We start from the raw sequence: 23,611 nt of genomic DNA on the forward strand, positions 1-23,611 counted from the left end.
TTGTCTTTTATCCTTTTTCATAACCTGATTTTTTAAAAATGGTTTTCACCAGACAGAAGAGATGGTTCAGCAGTTAAGAGTGCTGGCTGCTCTTTCAGAGGGCCCAGGTTATAGCCAACAGCTCTGTTTACTTCATTCCCAGGATGATCTGACAGTCTCTTCTGGCCTCTTTTGGCACCAACATGTAAACACAGATATATTCATATACATAAAAATCATTTTTAAAAGAAGTTTTAATGTTTTTCACCATTTAAAGACTTATACAACTCCGCTGCCTTTCACAAATGGAAAAAATAAAGCTATCCTAAATTATTAAAAGCATAATTAAGCAGACAATTTAATAATGTATTTTGTTTGTACTAGGGGCTTAATAGTTACAGCTAGAAGATTTCTTTATTTGCTTTGCAAGTAACCTTGAAATGATTTTATTTAAACTATTTTCTAAGCTATAAAATAATTATAGTAGTATAATAGCTTTAAAACTATTGAACGTGTCTCATAAATATGAAAATAGCAAGGCAAAACAGCACATTTCAGAAATACCCTTAATAAATTGTTACTCTAAATTTGATCATACTCTGAATTTATGTATGTTATTTTCTCCAAAAAGTACATTACTTCAAAAAGGAGACCACAACCTTATCGAACATTCTTCGAGTTTGAGCGTCTACCAAGCATTTGCCTGTCCTTAAGTACATAAAGCCCTGCACCGATTTCTGTCTCTAGAGAGAGCACGAACACGTCAGAAAAACCAGCAGATAAACAGACATAAGAGCACCGGGAATCTCAAAACGCACTCGGTCCTATCATGAACCAAGGACACTGCTACATAAATCATTGTTCATAAAGAAAGAGCTTTAAGATTATATAATCAAAAACTGAATAAACATTTGGTGAGCACCTATACTCATAAATTCTATAGGAAAATCATTTTAAAATAGGTCAACAACCTGCTTCTTCTGTGATGTGACAGAACATGTTTTAAACTCTCTAGGTTGCTACAAGTGTTTTGTAACATAAGTAAACAAACAGAAAATAAATAAGAGAAAGGCTAGTTCAAATCAAGGTAAAATGTGTATATAGCCAAGTAGATTAAGTGAAATGTTCAAGTTTCAGTAAAATAGGTTCTATTTTATAGTTCAAAGCAGAATGAGGAGAGGATTTTAAAATATAGCTTCAGAGACCAGAGTTAGCTCAACAGTTAAGAGCACTTGTTCTTGCAGAAGACCCAAGTTCAGTTCCCAGAACCCATGCATGTCAAAGGATCACAGCTGCCGTTGACACTGTCCCAGGAACTAGGATGCCTCTCAAGTCTGGTCTCTGAAGCACCTACATTCACACCCACACACCCCCACACAGGCACAATATAACACACATACACAAGGAGAGGAGGAGAGAGAGTGAGGGAAGGGAAGGAAGGGGAGGGAGAGAGGAGAGTAGGGGAGGAGAGAGTAGGGAGGGGAGGGGAGGGGAGAGGAGAGGAGAGAAAGGGTTCTGGAATCACTTTCCCTCTAAGCCTACCTCTCACATTTAGACCACCACGCCCTAGCTATTCAACTTTACCCTACTCTAGTAACCTTAACTTCTGAAATCCTTTCTTGACACCAAAACTGACAGCTCATTATTTTTTTCACTGCTCTTTTTTAAATAAACCTAGATTTATGACCCAAAGCCATAACTAGTTGGGCACAGTGCCACATACCTATAATTTCACCTTCCTGGGAGGCTGAAGACTTACATTTCAAAATCAAAACAATAATATGCAACTCTAATAACTTCCTTGGACACATCTTTGAATTTACTATATCCTTTCCACCAAACTTTTAGCAAAAGTTTAACTGTGGTTCAATTTAACATTGCTTACTCCAAAAAGTATCCTAATTGGTCTTATTTCCATTTTATGAGGCAGATACTGCAAGCTCCCAGCCAGTAACCATGCTCTCTTTCTTCCTAAGGAAATCCTCTTTGTACACAGGAAGCTAGCACACCTGCTAAAATGCAGTATTTCCCAGGCTCTCTACCAGGAGGGGTCTGTGACATCAGAATTTGAAATTCTGATGAATATCCCCCATGACTCATACCAGGTGCTCAATAACCATCCGAGTAAGAAAAACATATCATCTCGTTTACACTGAAGATTCTGTGTGCACATGCGTGTACCTACTTGGAAGAAGTAAGCTGCTGTGGTGCTTACCCAGCCTCACTATGTGTCTCACTTGTAGAAAAATGAGCAAGCACCTGCCCTTCTGTCACCACAGGCCTTCGCCTGTTACCACAGGGTCACCTGCAGCCGTGCCCTTGCCACCAGGAGTGACTGTCCCTCCACGCTCTCAGCTGCTTCTTCTAGGCATTGATCTCCATGAGAGAGGCATCACTGCAGCTTGCCTCTATCCTAGACCAACGCCTGAATCTGATTAAGTACAGCATTTACCTTTATAAAGGCAATGCCCACATGCAAAATTATCACCTAATTGCTTATAAGCCTGAGAGAGCAGTGGTACAGGAGTGGACCAGGGATGCTTGTTTGACATCAAATGTCTACAGGCCAGTCTCAGACAATTAGTTTGAAATTAAAGGGAAAAAAGGTAACAGTTATAGACTTGAGCTGGACCTCATTGGCAGAGTATAGTCATCATGCCCGAGTTTCAATCTCCAATAATTGAAAAAAAAAATATGATTACATACTTAAAAGCTTTCTCAGTAGTAAATATTTTATAATTAAGAGATTATTCAAAATGCCCTATGTCCTCCATAACAATGCTCCTGGAGTACTTAATAAAAAAGCATAAAAATAACAGCAGCACTAGAGTGTCTGGAAGGAAAAATTACACAAAGCAATTATTAGCAAGGGCTGTTCTGAGTGTGGAGCACAGCTTTCTTGATTGTGTGATAGCCCCTAAAAGCTACACTTCACCTGTGACAAGGCAGCTCAAAGGTTCTTAGCTACGTTTACTTCTAGTGTAGCTTTAAATCTATCCAGACTGTTATAAAATAGTATGAAGAAAGACAGGCTATGAGTCATAAATTTTTAAAGACCCAAAGAATTAAAGATAAGCATTCTTGAATGCCAATATTTCAATTAACTGTAAGAAAATAAGTGTCATGCTAGCATGTATGTACCTTCCGCAGGCATCCATAGTCCTCACCGAGCTCTCCAGGCTTGCTTAACTTGATTGGCGTTCTGAATATAAACTCTGGAAGAAAGGGAAAATACTTGTAAATTCAGTTTTGTAGGAAGGGATCTTTACAGTATCCAACCGCTGACAGCCATGTTACAACCTGCATAAAAAATTATGGTTCTTTTTTTGGGGGGGCGGGGGGGTTCGAGACAAGGTTTCTCTGTATAGCTGTGGCTGTCCAGGAACTCACACCAGGCTGGCCTCGAACTCAGAAACCCTTAAACACAGTGTTTCATCGTGTAGCCCTGGCTATACTGGAACTCACTATTGTAGACCAGGGTGGCTTTAACACACAGAGATCTGCTTGCCTCTGCCTTCCAAGAGCTAGAATTAAAGGCATGTGCTTTCATGCCTGCTTATGGTTATCTTAATTTGAATATTCATTTAATCAATACTTATTAAAGGTTATAAATCAGGACTGTATTAAGCTATAGAATATAAAGAAATACAGTCCTTGTGCCATGGAATTACAATTGTGTGGAAGAGCAGACAAGAAGGAAACAAGTGAAAATATATTCTGAGTAGTGGTAGTAAATGCTATCAGAAGGAAATTAATGTAGGGTGGAAAGAAAAGTCTGTTTTATACAGAGTGGTCAGGAAAGGGTTCATTGATAAACATGCCAAAAACCACAAAGAAAATTGCATTTAAGCCCTATGTCACATATCACATGCGCGCGCAGGTGCATTTTTCAGCATATAACCTACTTTATTTAGACCTCCAAGCCCTTAGTGGATCTCATGAGCCTACCGAAGAAAGCAATTACGTCCTTCAAGGGGCTCCATTAATTGGTCATCTTCAAAATCACTACACAGCTCAACCCCTGACTAATTAACCACAAAACAGGAACCATGTACATTACAATTTGATTTTCCATCTAAAGTTCTATCTTCTCTCTTTCTATCCTCTATTTGTAAATCAAAGACTGAGGTCTATAAGGCACATAAAGTACAAGGCTGTTATGCAAATGGACAATAAAAATAAAACTTAGAACAGGAGTAAAAGGTAAGTCTTATAAAAACCAAAAAGCCACATATGTCAATACAATCCTATAATCCCTGTACTCAGGAGCCAAAAGCAGAATTGTCATAAATTCATTAACAGCCCGGACTACAGAGCAAGAACCTATATTTAAAAAGGGTGGAGGAGTATACACTTTATTTCTGTAAATATGACAATAGTTTATATCCTCATGATATTTAGTGCTCTAACTATGGTAACAATTTTATAATTTATTGGTAACTTTAACCTCCCAGTGTTGGCTTTATAAAAACTAAGTTCCTTAAAAGACGTTTGTTCTTCTTCAGTTGTCTCAAATATTTTCAAGAAAGTACACTAAAGAATAAAGAAGAAACTAAAAACAGTGGCCCTGATACAGATTCAGAAACAGGGCTCAAAGTTCTCCCACGCACTGAAAAGACGCTCCATGCTCAGTGTGGAAGACAATCTGTCACCTTCACCCACTTCTGTCCCGATGACTAGCTCTACCACATCCCAAAGCACATTCTACTTAAAAGCAAATAAACATTGAGTAAACAAAAAAGTTAGTGAAAATACAATAAAATATTACATTTGATCATATTTACATTGTGTGTCCACCTAATGAAGTGTATTAAAGAAAACAAAACAAAAAACCAAAATATTTATAATATACTACATTACAAAGGCATTTCACACAATTTCAAAGAATCCATACTATAAAGTCTTTCTTCTTTAACACCAGCTGTCATTTCCAAGTTGAGCTTTCTAGCTATACAACTGCCAACTGTTATCCAATATTCTTTCTCATTAAATTCCTTTTTTAATTAAATTCAGAAGTGTAGATTTCTGCTTTTTATTACTTTGGCTGCTTGTATTTTTTCATAAAGTAATCTGAAATAAACAGTACACCAGGAGCTGATAAAAGCAAAAGAAGAAAAAGAGAAAGTTTTTTTCTATTTTTTTATTATTATTATTTTCTTTATTTACATTTCAAATGCTATCCCGAAAGTTCCCTATACCCTCCCCCCACCCCTGCTCCCCTACCCACCCACTCCCACTACTTGGCCCAGGCCTTCCCTTGTGCTGGGTCATATAAAGTTTGCAAGACCAAGGGGCCTCTCTTCCCAGTGATGGCCGATTAGGCCATCTTCTGCTACATATGCAGCTAGAGACACAAGCTCAGGGGGTACTGGTTAGTTCATATTGTTGTTCCACCTACAGGGTTGCAGCCCCCTTCAGGTCCTTGGGTACTTTCTCTAGCTCCTCCATTGGGGACCCTGTGTTCCATCCAATAGCTGGCTGTGAGCATCAACTTCGGTGTTTGCCAGGCACTGGCATAGCCTCACAAGAGTCCGCAATATCAGGGTCCCTTCAGCAGAATCTTGCTGGCATGAGCATTAGTATCTAGGTTTGGTGGCTGATGATGGGATGGACTCCCGAATGGGGTAGTCTCTGGATAGTCCATCCTTTCATCTTAGCTCTAAATTTTGTCTCTGTACCTATATCCTTTCATGAGTATTTTGTTCCTTATTCTAAGGAGGAATGAAGTATCCACCCAGTGGTCATCCTTCTTGGTTTTCTTCTGTTTTGCATAATGTATCTTCAGTATTCTAAGTTTCTGGGCTAATATCCGCTTATCAGTGAGTGCATATCTAGTGACTTCTTTTGTGATTGAGAAAGATTGTTAAAAAAAGAACCCAAATGAGGTTGCACACTGGGCTTCAATCTACAGTGACTGTTAATACTACAACTAACATTATATATTGTGGTTCTTTGCATGGCTGCTTGTTTATCCACAGGCCAAACTGCTGGCACCTGGATGTTGAGCTGAAGATGAGTGTGTTTAACAGACAATAAACCCACCTTTCTAAGCCAGCACTGGGTGACGGAGCTGCCATCAGTTCAGCACAGTGTTGGCAACAATGGCATTCCTATAGAGATTTCATGAGGCCCACCAGGACTTCTCACATGGCTAAGAGTAGTTTACATCTCCTCTAGAGGAGAGCTGGTCCTTGTATTGATTACAGAAGCCCATCTTCCTGGGTTGTTAAAGCCCTCTGTATTAAGTGAAAAACACCTCTTCTCCTTTCTATCTTGGTTGTGGATTCTTCTTACAGTGGGTATTCTTTTAGAACACATTACTCAAATTCTTCTTCTTCTTTTTTAAGACAGGCTCTCTTCCTAGAACTCCAAGGTCCATCTGCCTCAGCCTCCCACGAGCTGGGCTTAGGGTTAAAGGCACACTGTGCTGCCATGCCTGACCTCCAACAGTTCTTTTATGGCTTCTGCACTTCAATTCATATTCGGAAGACCTGGGGACCAAGACATAATCAATTCTATCATAGTTCCTTTTGGTACAAACTATAACAATCTTCTCAGATTCACTTTTTAAATTTCTAAGTATTTTGAGGAGCAACATAAGGAACACAATCTTATGCAGGTTTATAAATAAGACTACTATCCAACACAAGGGAATAAAAATACTTCAGTGATAGCTGGGTAGAAACAGCAACTTTGTTTACCATTAGGGAATTTTCTCTGTTTAAAACAGTTCTTGCTGGTTATTTAGTATACAATGAATTCTATTATTTTATATAACTAATATACACTAATTTCAAAAATAAAGAAAAATTTCAAGTCTCAAGAGTATAATATCTTCATCTTGTAAATAATCTAAAATTTAAACCTTGATCCCAGACAAGCATAAGAGCCTCAGATAAGAAAGGTTCAGTTCCCTGGTCTATAAAATCAGAATAATTGCAAATATAATTCTAATTAATTATATAATTCACTGTAGGCTTAAGTATCAAACGAGGATAAGGAGAGTGAAAACAATTTGTAAATAATTTCAAACAGAGCAGCATATAGCACAATTTACTAAACATAAAATTATATCATATTATATTAGTGGTATAATGCTCTTTAAATTATAATTTGTTTTTATTCACAAGTTAAACTTGTAAGAAACACAGATCTAGCTGTTTGTATATGTACATTTGCACAAAAAGCTAAATTTGCTTTGAAACATTCATTAAGAAACTCATACAGGGCTGGCGAGATGGTTCAGCAGGTAAGAGCACTGACTGCTCTTCCAAAGGTCCTGAGTTCAAATCCCAGCAACCACATGGTGGCTCACAACCACTCATTATGAGAACTGATGCCCTCTTCTGGTGCATCAGAAGATGGCTACAGTGTACTTATTTATAATAATAAATAAAATTTTGGGTCAGAGCGAGCAGGGCCGACTGGAGAGAGCGAGGTCCTAAAAAATTCAATTCCCAATAGCCACATGAAGGCTCACAACCATCTGTACAGCTACAGTGTACTCATATACATAAAATAAATCTTTAAAAAATTCATACAAAGATAAACAGCTGGCATCACAACCCTGCAGACGTGTAAAGGACATACTATCAGGTTCAGACACTTGTTCTGCCAATGAAATGAAATTATTTAGAAATGGCAAAGCTTTGCTTTGTTCCCGTCTCATCTATCAAATACGAACCAAGAAACTGTCCAACCTATCTCATAGGCAATTAAACCACAATTATTATTATTATCTATCCTATATCTTACTATGCCTCTGACTTGTTTGAAATCAAAAGACAAGAGTAGGGTGTTATCATATATTGACTAACATTAGGACTGACATAAATCATCTGAGTATTGAGTTAGAATAATGAGTTGTTTCCTATGTGTCTTAGTCAGGGTTTCTATTCCCACACAAACATCATGGTCAAGAAGCAAGTTGGGGAGGAAAGGGTTTATTCAGCTTACACTGCCACACTGCTGTTCATCACCAAAGGAAGTCAGGACTGAAGCAGGACTCAAGCAGGTCAGGAAGCAGGAACTGATGCAGAGGCCATGGAGGGATGTTACTTACTGGCTTGCTTCCCATGGCTTGCTCAGCTTGCTTTCTTAAGGAACCCAAGACTACCAGCCCAGNGATGGCACCACCCACAAGGGGCCCTCCCCACTTGATCACTAATTGAGAAAATGCCTTACAGCTGGATCTCATGGAGGCATTTCCTCACCTGAAGCTCCCTTCTCTGTGATAACTCCAGCTGTGTCAAGCTGACACAAAACCAGCCAGCACATCTGTGATCCTTTGCTGTCTGCTGAGACACACTCTGTCCACATCCCCCAGAACTTTTTTTACTTACCCTAGACCCTTTCTCTCTAAATCTTTTCTGTTTCTGTTTGTAAAACCCATCCTTATTTGAGTGATGTCAATTGTGCCTTACAGTGGCCTAAGTGACTTCTAAGTTATCTTAGGGCCAGGCCAATCCTAACACCCACAGGCATTATGTTTACCTCTGTCATTCTTTACCCTATCTGAGTCAACAGTACCCATCTATGTGAGAGAAGCCAGACGTACTTTATAAAGAATATCAATGTAAACATGTCTTAAGCTCTATTAAACTCATGGGACTGAGTTGTTATCAGAAAACTGTTTTCAAAATCATGCTGTGCTTAAATATTGCTAAAATCAACCAAGTGGTGTCAGACTCTCCAAGTTTGGCCCAGCACAAGTCAGGCTGAACTGAGTTTCATTCTTCTCTCACCTGGATCATTTCCCTGCCAGCTAAAAAGCCTGTGGGGAATCCCCACGAAGGATAATGCCCTTTAAAAACTAAACAACCTCACAGGAAAACATACCATAACTGCAAGTAGTATTAGTGTTAGCAGCCAATGAATAATCCTCACAATAGGCCTCCTGTGTGGCATATACCTGCAACCCTAGTACTCAGGAAACTGAAAGAGAAGGATCTTTGTAAATTCCAATCTCCCCCCTCCCCAGGTACATAGCCTAAGTTCAGCCTGGGCTATGCAGTAGGATGCTGTCTCAAAAATATAAAATAAAATCTTTACAATAAAAACACGTAACAGTTAATGAGCACACAACATATACTAAATATCACATACATACAAACCACACAGTGCGAAAAAGAGATCTGGTCGATCTAACTGTCATTATGAAGGATTGCCTATCAACTTAGCCTCCATTCAACTAGGATTTCAGGTACGGCTCCTACCCTCCCTGACTTACCAGTAAGAATGATTTACTGCACCTAACTGATTCTAGAACTACCTGCTTACCTGCTATGAATATGAAATCTTGGTACATGCTCAGCAGAAAGTGTATGTGATCCATTCATTATAAAAACTCTAGGCACTAGGTCTCCAGCAAGGTTCCCTGGTTGACAACATGCACAAGGGTTCTGCTTTCTTTGCTGGGGGAGTAATACATATCTTGCATGCCTCCACTCAGGGAAAACTCTGGAAGCCTGCACCTAACTTCCTCCAGACTTTGTTCCACAAAATGTTTCCTCAGTATTATTTTTGATTTTGCTCAGTATTATTTCACTGTCCTAGCTCACAGCTATGAGTTCAACTATATGCTGGGTCCTATAAGTGTTCCTAGTGAGTGTGGGTGGTGATTGGGTACAGACAGACAGACACAGACAACAGACACACATATGCACACTCACACGTGTGCACACACATGTTATGCAGCACAGGCTAACCTCAAGATCTTCCTGCCTCAGATTTCTGAATGCTGATATTACAAATATGCACTATTAAATGCCTAGCTTTAAAAATTCTTTTGTCTCAGTTTGTATCTGAGAAATGATAGCAATAAGCACATCTGTAGTTGATTCAGCATCAACTTTTAATTCACTCTTATTTCCTAGTCTATATTTTTCTGAAGTCTGTAAAATTACACTACAGTTCAATCTTACAGGTAAAATGCTATTTGGCTTAGCACAGTTATAACATCAAAGCCACAGCTCTGAAACTCTGTGAAGTGCGGCCCGTCAATCTGCCGTCAATCTGCCGGGATGAGTGTGAAGAGAACAACCAAGCAAAGGGCAGAAATGGAAGCTGCCCCTTTTCACCTTCTGATTGTATGTTTATTACCTTACAGGAGGTGGGTGTTTGCTACTGAGGTTAAGGAACAGCCTGGGCAGTCAGCACTCTTTCCTCCTCAGGGCCACAGACATTGAACTCAGGTGGCCAGGGCTCACAGTATGCATCTTGCCTGCTGAGCCCTCTTGCTGGCCCAAAAGCTACTCTTTCAAATCAGTCTTTCACAGCTGAATGGAAACTATGTAGCAGACACTTAACATTGTCAGTGGGTAGAAACCTTTTGGTTCCATGATTTGTAAAATGGTTTGTATCTGTTGATGTGGGATTTTACTTAACTTTTCCTCACTTCCCTAACTTTTTTAGGATTATATGTCAGCTTCCTCTACCCCAAAAGAGGAACTTGAGGTTGAAATGCCAGCAACACTATCAGAAGCAGAGGAACAAGATGTCCAGGCCAACAGGAAAAGCAACACAACCCTTTCTTGTTCAGAGCAGTTAAAGGAAAAAAAAAAAAAAAAATCTACCAATCCCATGGGACCTTGTTGCTTAGTTGGTTAAAAAAATGCCTATCTAGGAAAACATCTACCAACTGTTCAATGATTCCCAAATGTTTTAGTAGCACAAGAACTGCTCACACTTCCCTCCCTTACAGAAAGTGCTATCATGGCTCTGGATGCATGAGAGCACAGAGTATCCCCATTCAGAGAGGAATCCAGGGCTGACAGAACTTCCTGATGTCTGCCCTCTGACTCTGACTGTATACCAGGGAGAGAAACTCCCAAGGGACAAGGAAGGTGTCTTAAGAAGGATACACACCTGTGGCCAGTAACCTACGCACAGGACTTTAGTCTAATGTACATTCTAAGAACAGAAAAACATCCTTAAAGGTACTTCTTAAAATGGATTCTCTGGGCAGGGTGACCAGTGATTTGTTAATGAAAGCAAATGAACTACCATACATTCTGCTACTTGCCCCAAGCCCAGTGTTCCTACCAAACACCCACATTCAATGTAGACTTTTTTATTTTTATTTACTGTGCATGGATATTTTGTTTGCACGTCTATCTGTGCACCATGCATCTGCTTGTGGAGGCCAGAAGAGGACACTGGATCCTCTGGAATGGGACTCACAGACAATCGTGAGCAGCCATGTGGGTGCTCAGAAGTGAACCTGAATCCTCTGTAAGAGAGGTCAGTGCTCTTAACCCCTGAACCATCTCTCTAGTCCTTCAACGTAGTATTAGAAAAAAAGAACCCTACTGTACTCTACTCTACTCTACTGGAAGATGCTAGCTTACCAATCCCAAAGGCCTCTAGTCCCTGGACATACCTGAGTGTCCCCACTCAAAAAGTTAAATTTCTTATGAAGGTAGCAGAACAAAAGAGAATTTTTGGGTTTCTTGAGTCTTAAAACCTATTATATCTTAAATTTGAATGTGAATATTCTGACTAGCCATTTGTCCTTGTAATTTGTCATTTTATAATATTATTTGTAATTTTATAATATTACAATTAATTTGTAATTTTATAATATTACAACCACATCTTAAAACTACAGACATGACATAAAATGTTGATTTTAAAAGGTTGTAAGCTGTAGAAGTGTTTGGTGAGTTATTTACCACCATGCAAATACATGGCTAAATTAATATCTACCACAAAATGTTTAGGGAGTGTTGCACTCTCTTCACACATAAAGGGATAATTGTCTGTAACTACCAGAGCTGGTTCCACACCACTTATATTTCAATACAGTATAAGAGTCAGTCAGTCATGGGGCATAGTCTCTTCCACCTCCGCAGTTTTATATCACCTCATTCCTTCCTTACAGTTTATGGCTCCTGGCTAAACCACATTCTGTCCCACATCTATGCCTGAAATGCTCTCAACCATCCACCCTTACCAGGTTAAAATAAACCATCCTTTAATAGGAACCAAATATAGGATATGCCAGGCCCATGCCTAACTCACTCATCATAATGTCTCTGTAATGTGTCTTTATCACCGTTTTCCAGAGAAGGAAACTGAGGTATAGACAGTATAATTTGCCAATGCCCCAGTACTGTATGAAAACCATGATTGAAACCCTGGAAATCAGATTCTGTGCTCTCACATACTAAAACACACACACACACACACACACACACACACACACACACACACACACACACACCTAACAGACAAAGGACATAGGAAATGTACAGCCTAGGTTATACAAATTATAAAAACCACTAAAAACAAAATGCTTTAATGTAGCAGATTGGCAAATATCAGAAAGTCTGGTACAGACAAGAGTTGGTAAGGATACTGTCTCTTCTTTTTTTAATTGAAAATGGATTCCTGCCCCCCATTATATATACAGATTATAGATAGTCTCCTTCTACTCCTCTTAGCTTCACCCTCCCTCCCCTCCCATCTGGAACCACCCTGTTTCTATCTCTCATTAGAAAACAAACAAGCTTCTATGGAATAATAAAAAAAATAAAATAAAATAAAACCCAACACATCAGAATTGGACAAAACAAACAGAAGGAAAAAGCCCAAGAGAAGGCACAGAAAACAGAGACCACTTATTCACACTGTCAGAAATCCCATAAAAACACTAAGGACATAGAGGATAAAAAGAGAGAAAATATATATATAAACAAAAATAAAACCAAGCAGTGGTGGCACACGCCTTTAATCAATCTCAGCACTTGAGGAAAGCAGAGGCAGGTGGATCTCTGAGTTTGAGGCCAGCCTGATATACAGAGTGAGTTCCAGGACATCTAAGACTACCCAGAGAAACTATCTGTGGGGGAGGGGGTCCACAAAAAAACAATAAAATACATCTTCAAAAAATTAAATGAAAATGAAAATGCTTCCTGACAAGACATTACAAGACAAGGATCTTGCAAAGAGCTACTGAGCTCACTTTCTGTTGGTGATTTATCGCTGGATACGCAGTCTTTAAGAACAGTTTGTTTCCCCTGTAAAACTCCCTTTGAGAAAAGTAAATTCACACTTGCCAGTGGTTATCAACTGGAGATTGCTTCTGAGTAAGGAAAGGGACATTTGTCTACTTTCCTTTTTGGCCCTAGGACCCCAGCTGGTGCAGCAGGCCCTGGAGCAGTATAAAAACCTAACAGTAGAAACTTCTTAAAATATGCACACATATATGAAGGTAATCCAAGTAAAATTGCCAAATAATGGAGGAGAAAGACACCTAGCTGACCATCTCATCAGCAAACGAAGCTTCCAATACCAGAATGGATTACATCTAATTGAGTTGTTGGCCAAAAGGGTTCCATATGAACCCCCAAAGAACCCAGGTTGTTGCTAAGATTACAGGCTGCTCTCCATAAACTGATAGCAAGGCTCCAATGTTAAAGATAACACCTACACAACATTAAACATGGAAAAGTTGAGCTCATGCCCACACAGAATATTCGCCCCTATGTTCTAGCATTTTGGTACAGGAAGATAATCTCCATGCTACCAAAAAAGCAACGTAAACTCCAAATCAGCCACAAACCTTTTGATCTACAATGGTGTCCTTCCTACAAAATATACTAGGCCAATGGTGGCACAAAGCTTGCTGGAGTAGCCAGCCCATATCTGATATAACAGAAGGCCACTCTATGAGCTGGAGCCCACATCCAACACTGCTTGGATGACCAAGAACCTGAGGTATAGAGAGTTTAATTTGTCAATGACCCAGTAGTTTATGCAAACCATGATTGAAACCCTGTGCTCTCACATACTAAAACACACACATACACCTAACAGACAAAGGACATAGGAAATTGTTATAGCCCAGGACCTAGGTTGTAAAATCAAACACTACTGCCTTGCTCAGCCATCAGCAAAAGGGCTCCCTCCTGCAGCAAATGGGACTAAACACAGAGACCATGGCCAGACATTCCACAGAAAATGAGAGAGCCTGGAATACTCAGCCCTAAACAGCATGGCTCCATCAAATCCCTCCCTCAGGGCTCAGGGAACCCTAGGATGAAGAGACAGAATGAATGTAAGAGCCAGAGGGGATGGAGGGCACCAAGAAAGGAATGCCCTCCAAATCAACATGATTAATACACACCTAACACACAGAGCCTAAGGTAGCACCCATAGGATACTGTATTTTATATGGGCAAAGACCTTTGTACAAGAATGTTCACTGCAGATCCCTCACAACACTGAAGACTATAATCTGAATGACCTTCAAACGGAGACTAAACAAACTAAGTGGGACACCATTTCTCTAACAGTTTAATGTCTGTTTTTATCCTACCTTCCAAATTGGCCTGGTGATTCTGGGTAAGATGTCATCCCCTGTGCCTAAAAAGCAGCAGCTCTGGATGACATCACCTCCCTGCTGAGGCTCACCATGTTCCCTAACAGCAGTCAGAATGAAAGTAAATCAGCCCACAGCCTAACGAGAACTGCCTGCAGTCTCCAGATTGTAAACTTAACTCTGCCCTTGTGCACACCCCACAGGGGTCCAGTGAGGATCCCAGCATTCATCAGGCCTGACTTCCTCAGAAGCGCCTGGACATTTTCTTCCTCTACCCTGAAGGAATGCTCAAGACCGCCTGTTTCTCCAAGGCTTCTGTGAGGCTCCCCAGCCTTTTTACCCTCCCCACTTTAACCAGCAGATGCTCCAAGGGGCAGCAGGTGGGGCATGCTGACCTCCTTACAAGGGTCCTGGCCTCTCAGGTCTGGCTGCCTGGCGCCCTGAGCGACAAGTTTTATCTCCTCCTCAGGCTGACTCTGCTTCTCACTAGCTGCTCCCTCCCCTCACCAAGAATCCAAGTCTGAAGCTCTGGCTGCCTTGGCAACCTTACAGTGCTCTCACGTGGATTTTTTTTTTTAAGTAAGGCTCTTCTAGTTATTCTCAGCAGGAGTCTTTGTCTGCTACAATCTGTTCCACTGTACCCCGAAGAATTTAAAATCCACATACTTCATAAGCACTGTAAGTAAAGCACAACTTCGTGATAAAAGCACAAATGAGACCCAACTATATTTTTCAAATTATGAGATGAAGTAATTATATGGCAAATGCAGACACAGGAGTAAATCTGAAGGGAGAAGAAAGGACCAACAGGAGCTAACATAATCAAAAGGGCCAGGTTCCCTGCAAGCGGTTAGTTATGGCAGGGATCAAGAAAACATTCTGGCAAAGCCAAGAAAGCCACTCGTAAACTGCGTGAGTGCACTATGAGCTAGAGTGGGACACAGGATGCACTCGCTGGACAGCAAGGGAAGACGATGCTGAGTGGAGAAGGCTGGAAATGGCTGCTGAGGAGGCCTAAAGGTGGGACTAGACCCCGGGGGTTAGTTCTAGACATAAAGCAATGAATCTCTGCATCTAAGGCACAAAGTGACATGATGCACCTCTGAGAGTGGTAGGCATGGGAGGGATGAAGTTGGAGCAATGATTATTGAGTGACTGTAACAACAGAGACATAGGCCCTAAGAACACAAGAGGAATAAGCAGAAATACACAAGTGTAGTATACCCTTGGGAAAACAAAAAGGAAATACTCTCTAAAGAGACTAAAATGGCACCACCTAGATGGCTCAGGGGTAAAGGCACTTGTAGCCATGCCTGATGACATCAATTTGATCCCAGAAACCTACATGGTGTAAGGAGAGAAGCATCTCCCAAAAGCTGTTCTCTGATTTTACATACAGACTGTGGTACACACAAAGCTACACGCATGCACCCACACAGTTACACAAATATCAACAAATATAGAAAGGGTTTTAAAGGATTAAAACCCTGACAGCAAAGACAGAAAAAAAAAAAAAGCTTGACTCTTCTGCATACTGAGGTTCAGACGAGAAAAGACCTCACAGCTATCTATGGGCAGCTGAACACAGCACTGGGATAGGTACATTTAGAAAAGTTACACATGCGTATGGGAAAAATCAACTAATACGGGGTTTGGTCCTATGCACAGCTGCCTGCATGCACTGGGGGTCTTCAAGCATGTCTCTGGCAGATAAAGAGGAAATGTTGTACCTCTTAGAAACATATGTTAAGTGTACATTATACAGGACACAGGAGTCACTATCAACAGTCACAAGTGACCCATGTACATATGTGCCTATCCACCAAAAGAAAACTGTCAAACAGAATCTTGCCATGCACCCCGACACACGACCCTCCGGCATCAGTCTCTCTGAGTGCTGAGATGGCAGGTACTGGCCACCACAGCCAGCCTTCCAAAAGGAGAAAATCTAATGTTAAATTAAGCACACCCTCTGCAGCATGAAGAGAAATAAGAGAAAACCATAAATGTTGCTAACCCAAACTAATATGACCCCCTACTCTGGGGGGTGATAAAGCCCTGAGTTAGAGCACTTATATAATACATGTGAGGCAGTGGGGTCAATCCCCAGAGCCACAGAGAACATAAATGAGCTAATTATTTACTACTCTCGGGTTAGCTCCTTCTAAGAATGTGGACTAGGTGTTAACTACACTAACCTAGCTAGCACGCCTGCACACTCACTGGCTCACACACGGGCAGTTACAGTAGCTAGCACGCCTGCACACTCACTGGCTCACACAGGGGCAGTTACAGTAGCTAGCACGCCTGCACACTCACTGGCTCACACANGCAGTTACAGTAGCTAGCACGCCTGCACACTCACTGGCTCACACAGGGGCAGTTACAGTAGGCAAGACCAAGAGTGCTCACCTGGGAAGAGAGAGTAAAGACAAAGTTAAGAACTAAGAGCACTGACAGCACTTGTGGCTCTCTTGAGGACATGGGTTGATTCCCAGCACTCACAGGGCAGCTCACACTGCCTGTAACTCAAGTTCCAGGTGATGGGATACCCTCTTCTGACCTCTACAGGCACTAGGTATGCACAATGTATACACACATACATGTGAGCAAAACTCTCACATGCATTAAATAAATCTTTTACAATTTTTTCTTAAAAGCTAGTGAAATTTAGACTCGAGTATACAGACTGCCTGCATTCCTCTAATCACTATTATACTCAAGTTCACAGGTTAGATTTTAAACCATCCCCTGGTAGATCATTAATCAAAGCAAAACTTCACAGCTCACACACTACATGATGTTTGTAACTTCAGGTATAATAATTCAATTTCTACAAATGTATCTAAGAAATTTTTCTAGAACAGAAAGACTTCTATGTCAAACTATTTTCAGGGCTTACAAGATGGCTTGACAAAGAAAGACACTTGCTGGCCATCAAACCTGATGGCCTGAGGTTGACTTCCAGTGACCACAATAGAAAGGAAAAGCTAGTCCTCAAGTTCTCCTCTTACTACCTCAAGCATGTAACACACTCCCCCCCCCCCCCCCCCCTCCCCCCCCCCCCCCCCAATCCCTCTCTCTCTCTCTCTCTCTCTCTCTCTCTCACACACACACACACACACACACACACACACACACACACACACACAGAGGGGAGGGCAATATATAAAAGTTAAAAGAAGATATTCAGTACAAAATGAAAACCAAAAGTTACCTCAATGCTAAACACTGAGCAACGGTTAGGCTAACTGCACAGCCAGACAATGTACTAAAACTATGCAGATGGCTGGCTATGCTGGCTAGGGCTAGGACGACTTGACACAAGTTACAGACATCTGAAAGGAGGAAACCTCACTAGAGAAGATGCCTCCAGAAGATCCAGCTGTAAAGCTTCTTCTTAATTAGTGACTGACAGGGAGGGGAGAGCCCAGCCTACAGTGGGAGGTGCTATCCCTGGGCTGGTGGTCCTGTGTTCTATAAGAAAACAAACTGAGCAAGCCATGAAGAGCAAGGCAGTAAGCAGCACCCCTCCATGGCGTCAGGAACCTCCAGGTTCCTTCCCTGTTTGAGTTCCTGTCCTGACTTCCTTTGATGATGAACAACAATATGGAAGTGTAACCCTTTCCTCCCAAAGTTGTTTTGGCCGTGGTGTTTCATCACAGCAAACTAAGACAAGAACATACTTAAAAATTCATTTATTGAGTACACTGCAAGAGTGCAGTGGGCTGGAGAGTACTAGAATACTCAGTAAAGTAAAATGTTGCTTTAATTAAACGAAAGCCACTGTTAGGGTATACTAGATAGTTGACATGCAGGGAGGAAACGGCGACTTAATAAAATTCAAACATGGAGAAAATGAAAATCAAAGTGCTAACATAGGAGAGCACACTCGTGTGCACGTGTGCACATGCGTGTGTGTGTGTGTGTGTGTGTGTGTGTGGAAGAACAATGGAAACAGTCACAAACCATTAGCAGGCTAAAGAGGAAATGAGCTGTGAAAAGGGGAAGTGATGTAGGAAGAGAAACAACAGAGAGAGAGCAGGCACAGGGCTCTCCACAAAGAATTTTAATACAGTTGATAAGCTAAGACAAATCAATAAAAGATCCTAAAGATGGGTCTGAACAGCTGCAGACATAACAGAGTCACACAGGATAAACAGCTATGAAATCACTCTTACAGCCAAGCGTTACAGTTAGGAGTCACAGAAGAGGACGGGAATGAGGAGGTCAGGGAACACTTTCTGAAGGAAGGGTGAGGCTGGTCTAACCTACTGGCAAGTCTACCAACTCCTGAGTCAGAGAAGGCTGCCAGTAGAGGTCAGACAGACTTGCAAAAGCAGAAATAGAAATAGTCAAGCAAATAAGACTTCCATGCTGAGTCTAAAAACAACCCCCAAACTGTCATTTTCTTGTTAAACAACCTGTGATGGACCATCAGCAAAGTCTACGATTAAAGAGCCACCGAATCAGATGTAGGCACAGGGCTCAGGAGCAGACACAATGAAGGGCTTGGCCCTCAGAGCTCTTATCCTCAGGTGTCCACAGCAATACAGCCACCACCACCATGGAAAAACAGCTTTTGATTTCTGCTGCCATGTGAGGCAAAATACCTCACAATTGTGAGTCTGAATATAATTGACCCCCATAGGCTCATAGGGAGTAACACTATTAGAGGTGTGACCTTGTTGGAGGAAGTGTGTCACTGGGGGTGGGCTATGAGGTTTCAAATGCTCAAGCCAGGTCCTTCCCGCCCCACCCTCCTCTGCATGCTGATCTGGATATAGAAATCTCAGCAACCTCTCTAACACCAGGTTTGCCTACATGCCACCATGCCCCCCTGCCTACATGCCACCATGCCCCCCTGCCTACATGCCACCATGCCCTCCGCCATGATGATAATGGACTAAACTTCTGAATGTATGCCAGACCCAATTAAATGTTTTCCTTTATAATAGCAATAGGACATTGACTAAGACAACAACCATTAGCAAAATGATTCCTAAGTTAGAAACAGTCCAGGATCCAGAACCAATCTGACTTACATTCAATTGTACCCTCTCCTAAACTGTACCTCCAGTATTCATCCTTGCTAGTTTGATTCTTTAACCATAAAATGGCTCTATCTGAATAGTTCATCCCATCTAATCATCCAGCATTACTGAAAACAGTGTATGTGCATACCCAATGGCAGCCTCCCTGTCTCTCAAATTCTTTGTCTTCCCATATATCCTCAACTGTTTCCACAGCCTCAACATTTAGTTCTGTATAAAGCGATATGACACTATCATCATACTAGTGAATAACTTTTGGTAGCGTTTAACTCCCTCTAACATATATACAACAGGACCCCAAACCTACCACTGGAGCCATATCCTCTATCCTTCCTGTAAGTCAGTCCCAGATCTCACCCACACCACTCTTCCTAACTTGAACTACACTGACTTCACACGTGCTTTCCTCCTTCACAGTGTGATGAGTCTCTATCCATACCTCAAACCCTTTCTCTGCCTTCTCTTTTCCAAAGCTTTTCTACTAACCCAGAGAGAAATATACTACCAACCCGGCTCAGAGCATTCTATAAACACACTAGCATGTATCATACTTGCTACAGAGGCTTGAATCTGCCTTACTACCTAGGGATGTGATAGATACAGACGATCTCCTGGCATGTATCCAAATGTGGTAGTTTTAACATAATTGGCTCCCACAGACCAAAAGGGAGTGGAACCAACTGGGAGGGAGGTGTGGCCTTGTTGAAATATGTGAGACCTTGCTGGAAGAAGTGTGCCACTGTGGGGGCGAGCTTTGAGGTCCTATATGCTCAAGGTACACCCAGTGTGGCACATAGTCTCTTGATGCCTTTGGATCAAGATAGAGAACTCTCCGGTCCTTCTCCATCACTATGTCTGCCTGTATATTGCCATGCTTCCCACCATGTTAATAATGGACTAAACCTCTGAAATTGTAAGCCAGCACCATGTTTTCCTTTATAAGAATTGCTGTGGTCATGGTGTCTCTTCACAGCAATAGAAACCTTAACTAAGACACCAATTGTCATTCAGTGCCTTCGAAAGCATTTGTTGAATATCTAATGAGAATATAAACTTCCACATTCAGTTTTCTCTACTCAAAGTCTCTGGCACCATCAATTTCTCCCCTCCACCATAACCCACAAGCATAACACATCTATTGGTGACTTGACTCACCTCTCTTACAAGGAAAGCTTAAGTTCTTATCCCCACAGGTACTGATTTCTCTGCTCCCTTTCAACAGACTCAGAAAAACTATCTGTTTCTGCAATCTTGTTTTTAGGTTCTTTTATTGCTGTGGTTGATTTTGTTTCTGTGGTTGTTTTCACTCAATTACTGTAACAAATGCTTTAAAAAGTGCCCAAACAGGCTACTGTGTACCCAAGGATGGTGAAACAGTACAAATGCACAACAGTTCACACTCCACTGTGCAGACAGAATCTATACTTAGTCTAAGAACTAAGGATCTCTAAAACAAGCATCACTGAAAACACAAATCTGGGCAGAGTGGTTCACATGTCTTTATAGGATCTGCTCCCACTGGAGAGCTTCTTACAATGTATTCTCCCAAAGCAGAATGAAACATACTTACCAAGTGCAAAGGATCAGTGTTCCCTCAGCATTCCTCTTTTTAATACACTTGTGCTCTCAAGTCCACCCTTCTAGGAACCTAGTCCAGTACCTTACACATAGTAGGAGTTCTCCATTAAACACAGCACAAAGCCTTAGCATACAGGTGAAGTAAATTCTACAAATGCTAATTCTTTTACCCCCAAAACTTTCCTGCTTGTAATGCCTAAATCTGATAAATGCTTCATCTGTATTAACAAGCCTGCTAAATTCTGTCAGAACATCTGCATTGTGAGAGAATCACAAGAACGAGAGATGCAAAGTTACTAAATTTCACACTCTACAGGATAGATGCATGTAACATTGTGATGTAATAGACATTTCCCAGACTCTGAGATTCATAACACTTGGGTGCTCAAGTGTGCACACAAGCCACATATTTATACAAGCTCTAGTTTCCTTGCTGTTGCTGTGATAAAACACCCTGACCAAATCCACCGAGGGGGGAAAGAGGTTCTATGGCTTCTGTTTCCAGGTCATAGTCTATATGTGAGGGACATCAGGATAAGAATTTGGAACAGAAATCATGAGGAACTCTGCTTGCTAGCTTACTCCCTGGCTCAGTCCTAGGCTCATGCTTGGCTATCTTTCTAACATGGTCCAGAAGCACCTGCCTGGGGATAGTGCTATCCACCGTGAGCTGAGTCCTCCTGTATCCATTAATTACCAAATATCCCCCACAAAAATGCCCACAATTTTGATTGTGGATCTGGGCAATTCCTCAATCAATGTTTTCCTCTCAGATAATTCTAGTCTGTGTCAACTTGACAGTTAGTGTTGACTAGAACAGCAAGTAAAAAGTCTGGCAAAAATACATCCTCGGTAACCATGCTTACCCCCAAAATGCAAGCATAGCAGCACATAGTCATCACTTTCTTCATTATGCTTTGCAGAGGTCAGTTCTCCCGTACTGAATGCAAAGGACTTCTAAGTGTCTCCATAGCTAAGTTCTGCTACAAATCCACTCTGCACACTGACTGTCATAAGTGTTCCAGCTTTCCTCATAGAAGCTTGGGATTTACTAATCTGTGTGTCCCTAAGAACTAGCTGCTTGCTTGGCACAATAATAATGAATAAATTAACAAACAATTAATAAAGGCTAGCGTTAGGTGTTTGCTTGCTCTATGCACCTGACATGAGCCATCTTGTCTAATCCACTCACACTCCAATGCAACCATTATCAAAGTTACAAATGAAATTTAAGTGCAGAGTTTAAGAAGCTTGCCCAAAGCCTCAGCTACAACAGGGCTCTGAGCCACAATTCATTCAGATCCACTACTTCTCAATACTATCTTTCTTCCAGAATACTTTTCAGTGTACAAAACAAGTCATTCTTTAGTCTTGAGTAGAAGATCTAACTAATCATTTATGTACTTTACAATCCTTCTGTTCTCAGTAAAAGTATAACTACATGAGAGCACTGCGGAGCCTACCAGGCTGAAACAGAAAGCTGTGGCCGAGGGTACATCTGCACATGTCCGCCTCTCTCCCTTCACAGGTAGCTTGCTGTACTCAGTCAGCATCTGACATCAACCTAAACATTACAATCAAGTTATAAATGTGAATAAACTTTAAAAACATAAGAAGTCTTATGACTGCTTATGAAATTCAACAAAACAGACAAATCTGTCTTAGACTCTATCAGGTTGGTATTAAATTAGAGACATTCTGAATTTAGGCTCTAATAAAGACAGTCTTCCCATTTATCCAGAAAATGCTTAAGACCCTACTATGTGCCAGGTAGAGCACCACAGACATGAGGTACCCTCCCCACACCTGAGCCCTTATCTCAGCATGGAAGCTCAAACCTAGTCACCAAAAGCATCCTGTAAACTGCAAAACCTAATCACCAAGTGTGAGGGAATCTGTGCACCGGATTTACACACACACACACACACACACACACACATACACGAGAGAGAGAGAGAGAGAGAGAGAGAGAGAGAGAGAGAGAGAGAGAGAGAGAAAGAGAGATTGATTGACTTATGGCAGGCATCTATTGGAAATAAAAAGGTTCTAAAAAGTAGCTACCATTACTGAAAATACTATGGACTGCTAGCCAGTAACTTTCAAACTTTTAAAAACACAATCCACAGTAAGAAACATTTTACCTCATTCTTCAGATCATGTCAAATTCATGTGTACAACATAAATAAATCACTCACTATGCTACTATCTATTCTGTTCCTCCCCCTTTTATTGAAAATAGCTTTTTTTCCCCCTTATACATCGTGATTATGGTTTTTCCTCCCTCTATTACTTCCAGAACCTCCCTCCATCTCTCATTAGAAAATATAAAAAGATAAAACAAAAACTAACACACCGGTCTAGGATCAAATAAACAAACAGAAGAAAAAGAAACACTCAAGAAACACTCGGTTCATACCAGGAATCTCACAAAAACATGAAGTATTCTAGTCCCTTTTTCGAAGTGGTTTTACTGTTTAAATAATACTGCTAAACATTATACTGAATATCTCATTGAAGCCTTGCAATACTCCCCAGGGGCTGTTGCCATTACGATATCCATTTACGCAGAAGAATGCAAACACTTGGAAAAGCTAGCACAGCCACCAACGTCACAGCAGTAATAAAGGGAGGGCAAGTGCAGAATTTAAAGCAGGCAACAGAACTCAGAGGATTAAGC

At 41.1% G+C, this 23,611-nt stretch overlaps 1 protein-coding gene across 1 annotated transcript in view; it reads right to left on the reverse strand.

The window, feature by feature from the left end:
* The window catches only part of Rnf169 (ring finger protein 169), a 63,392-nt gene that overhangs the window by 30,579 nt on the left and 9,202 nt on the right, over positions 1-23,611 (reverse strand). Inside the window, exon 2 of the mRNA XM_029537170.1 lies at positions 3,121-3,194. Coding sequence (XP_029393030.1) covers positions 3,121-3,194 — 74 coding nt within the window. The remainder of the gene's footprint in view (positions 1-3,120; positions 3,195-23,611) is intronic.

The sequence above is a fragment of the Mus pahari genome, chromosome 1, assembly GCF_900095145.1.
Source record: "Mus pahari chromosome 1, PAHARI_EIJ_v1.1, whole genome shotgun sequence".
Taxonomy (NCBI): Eukaryota; Metazoa; Chordata; class Mammalia; order Rodentia; family Muridae; genus Mus; species Mus pahari.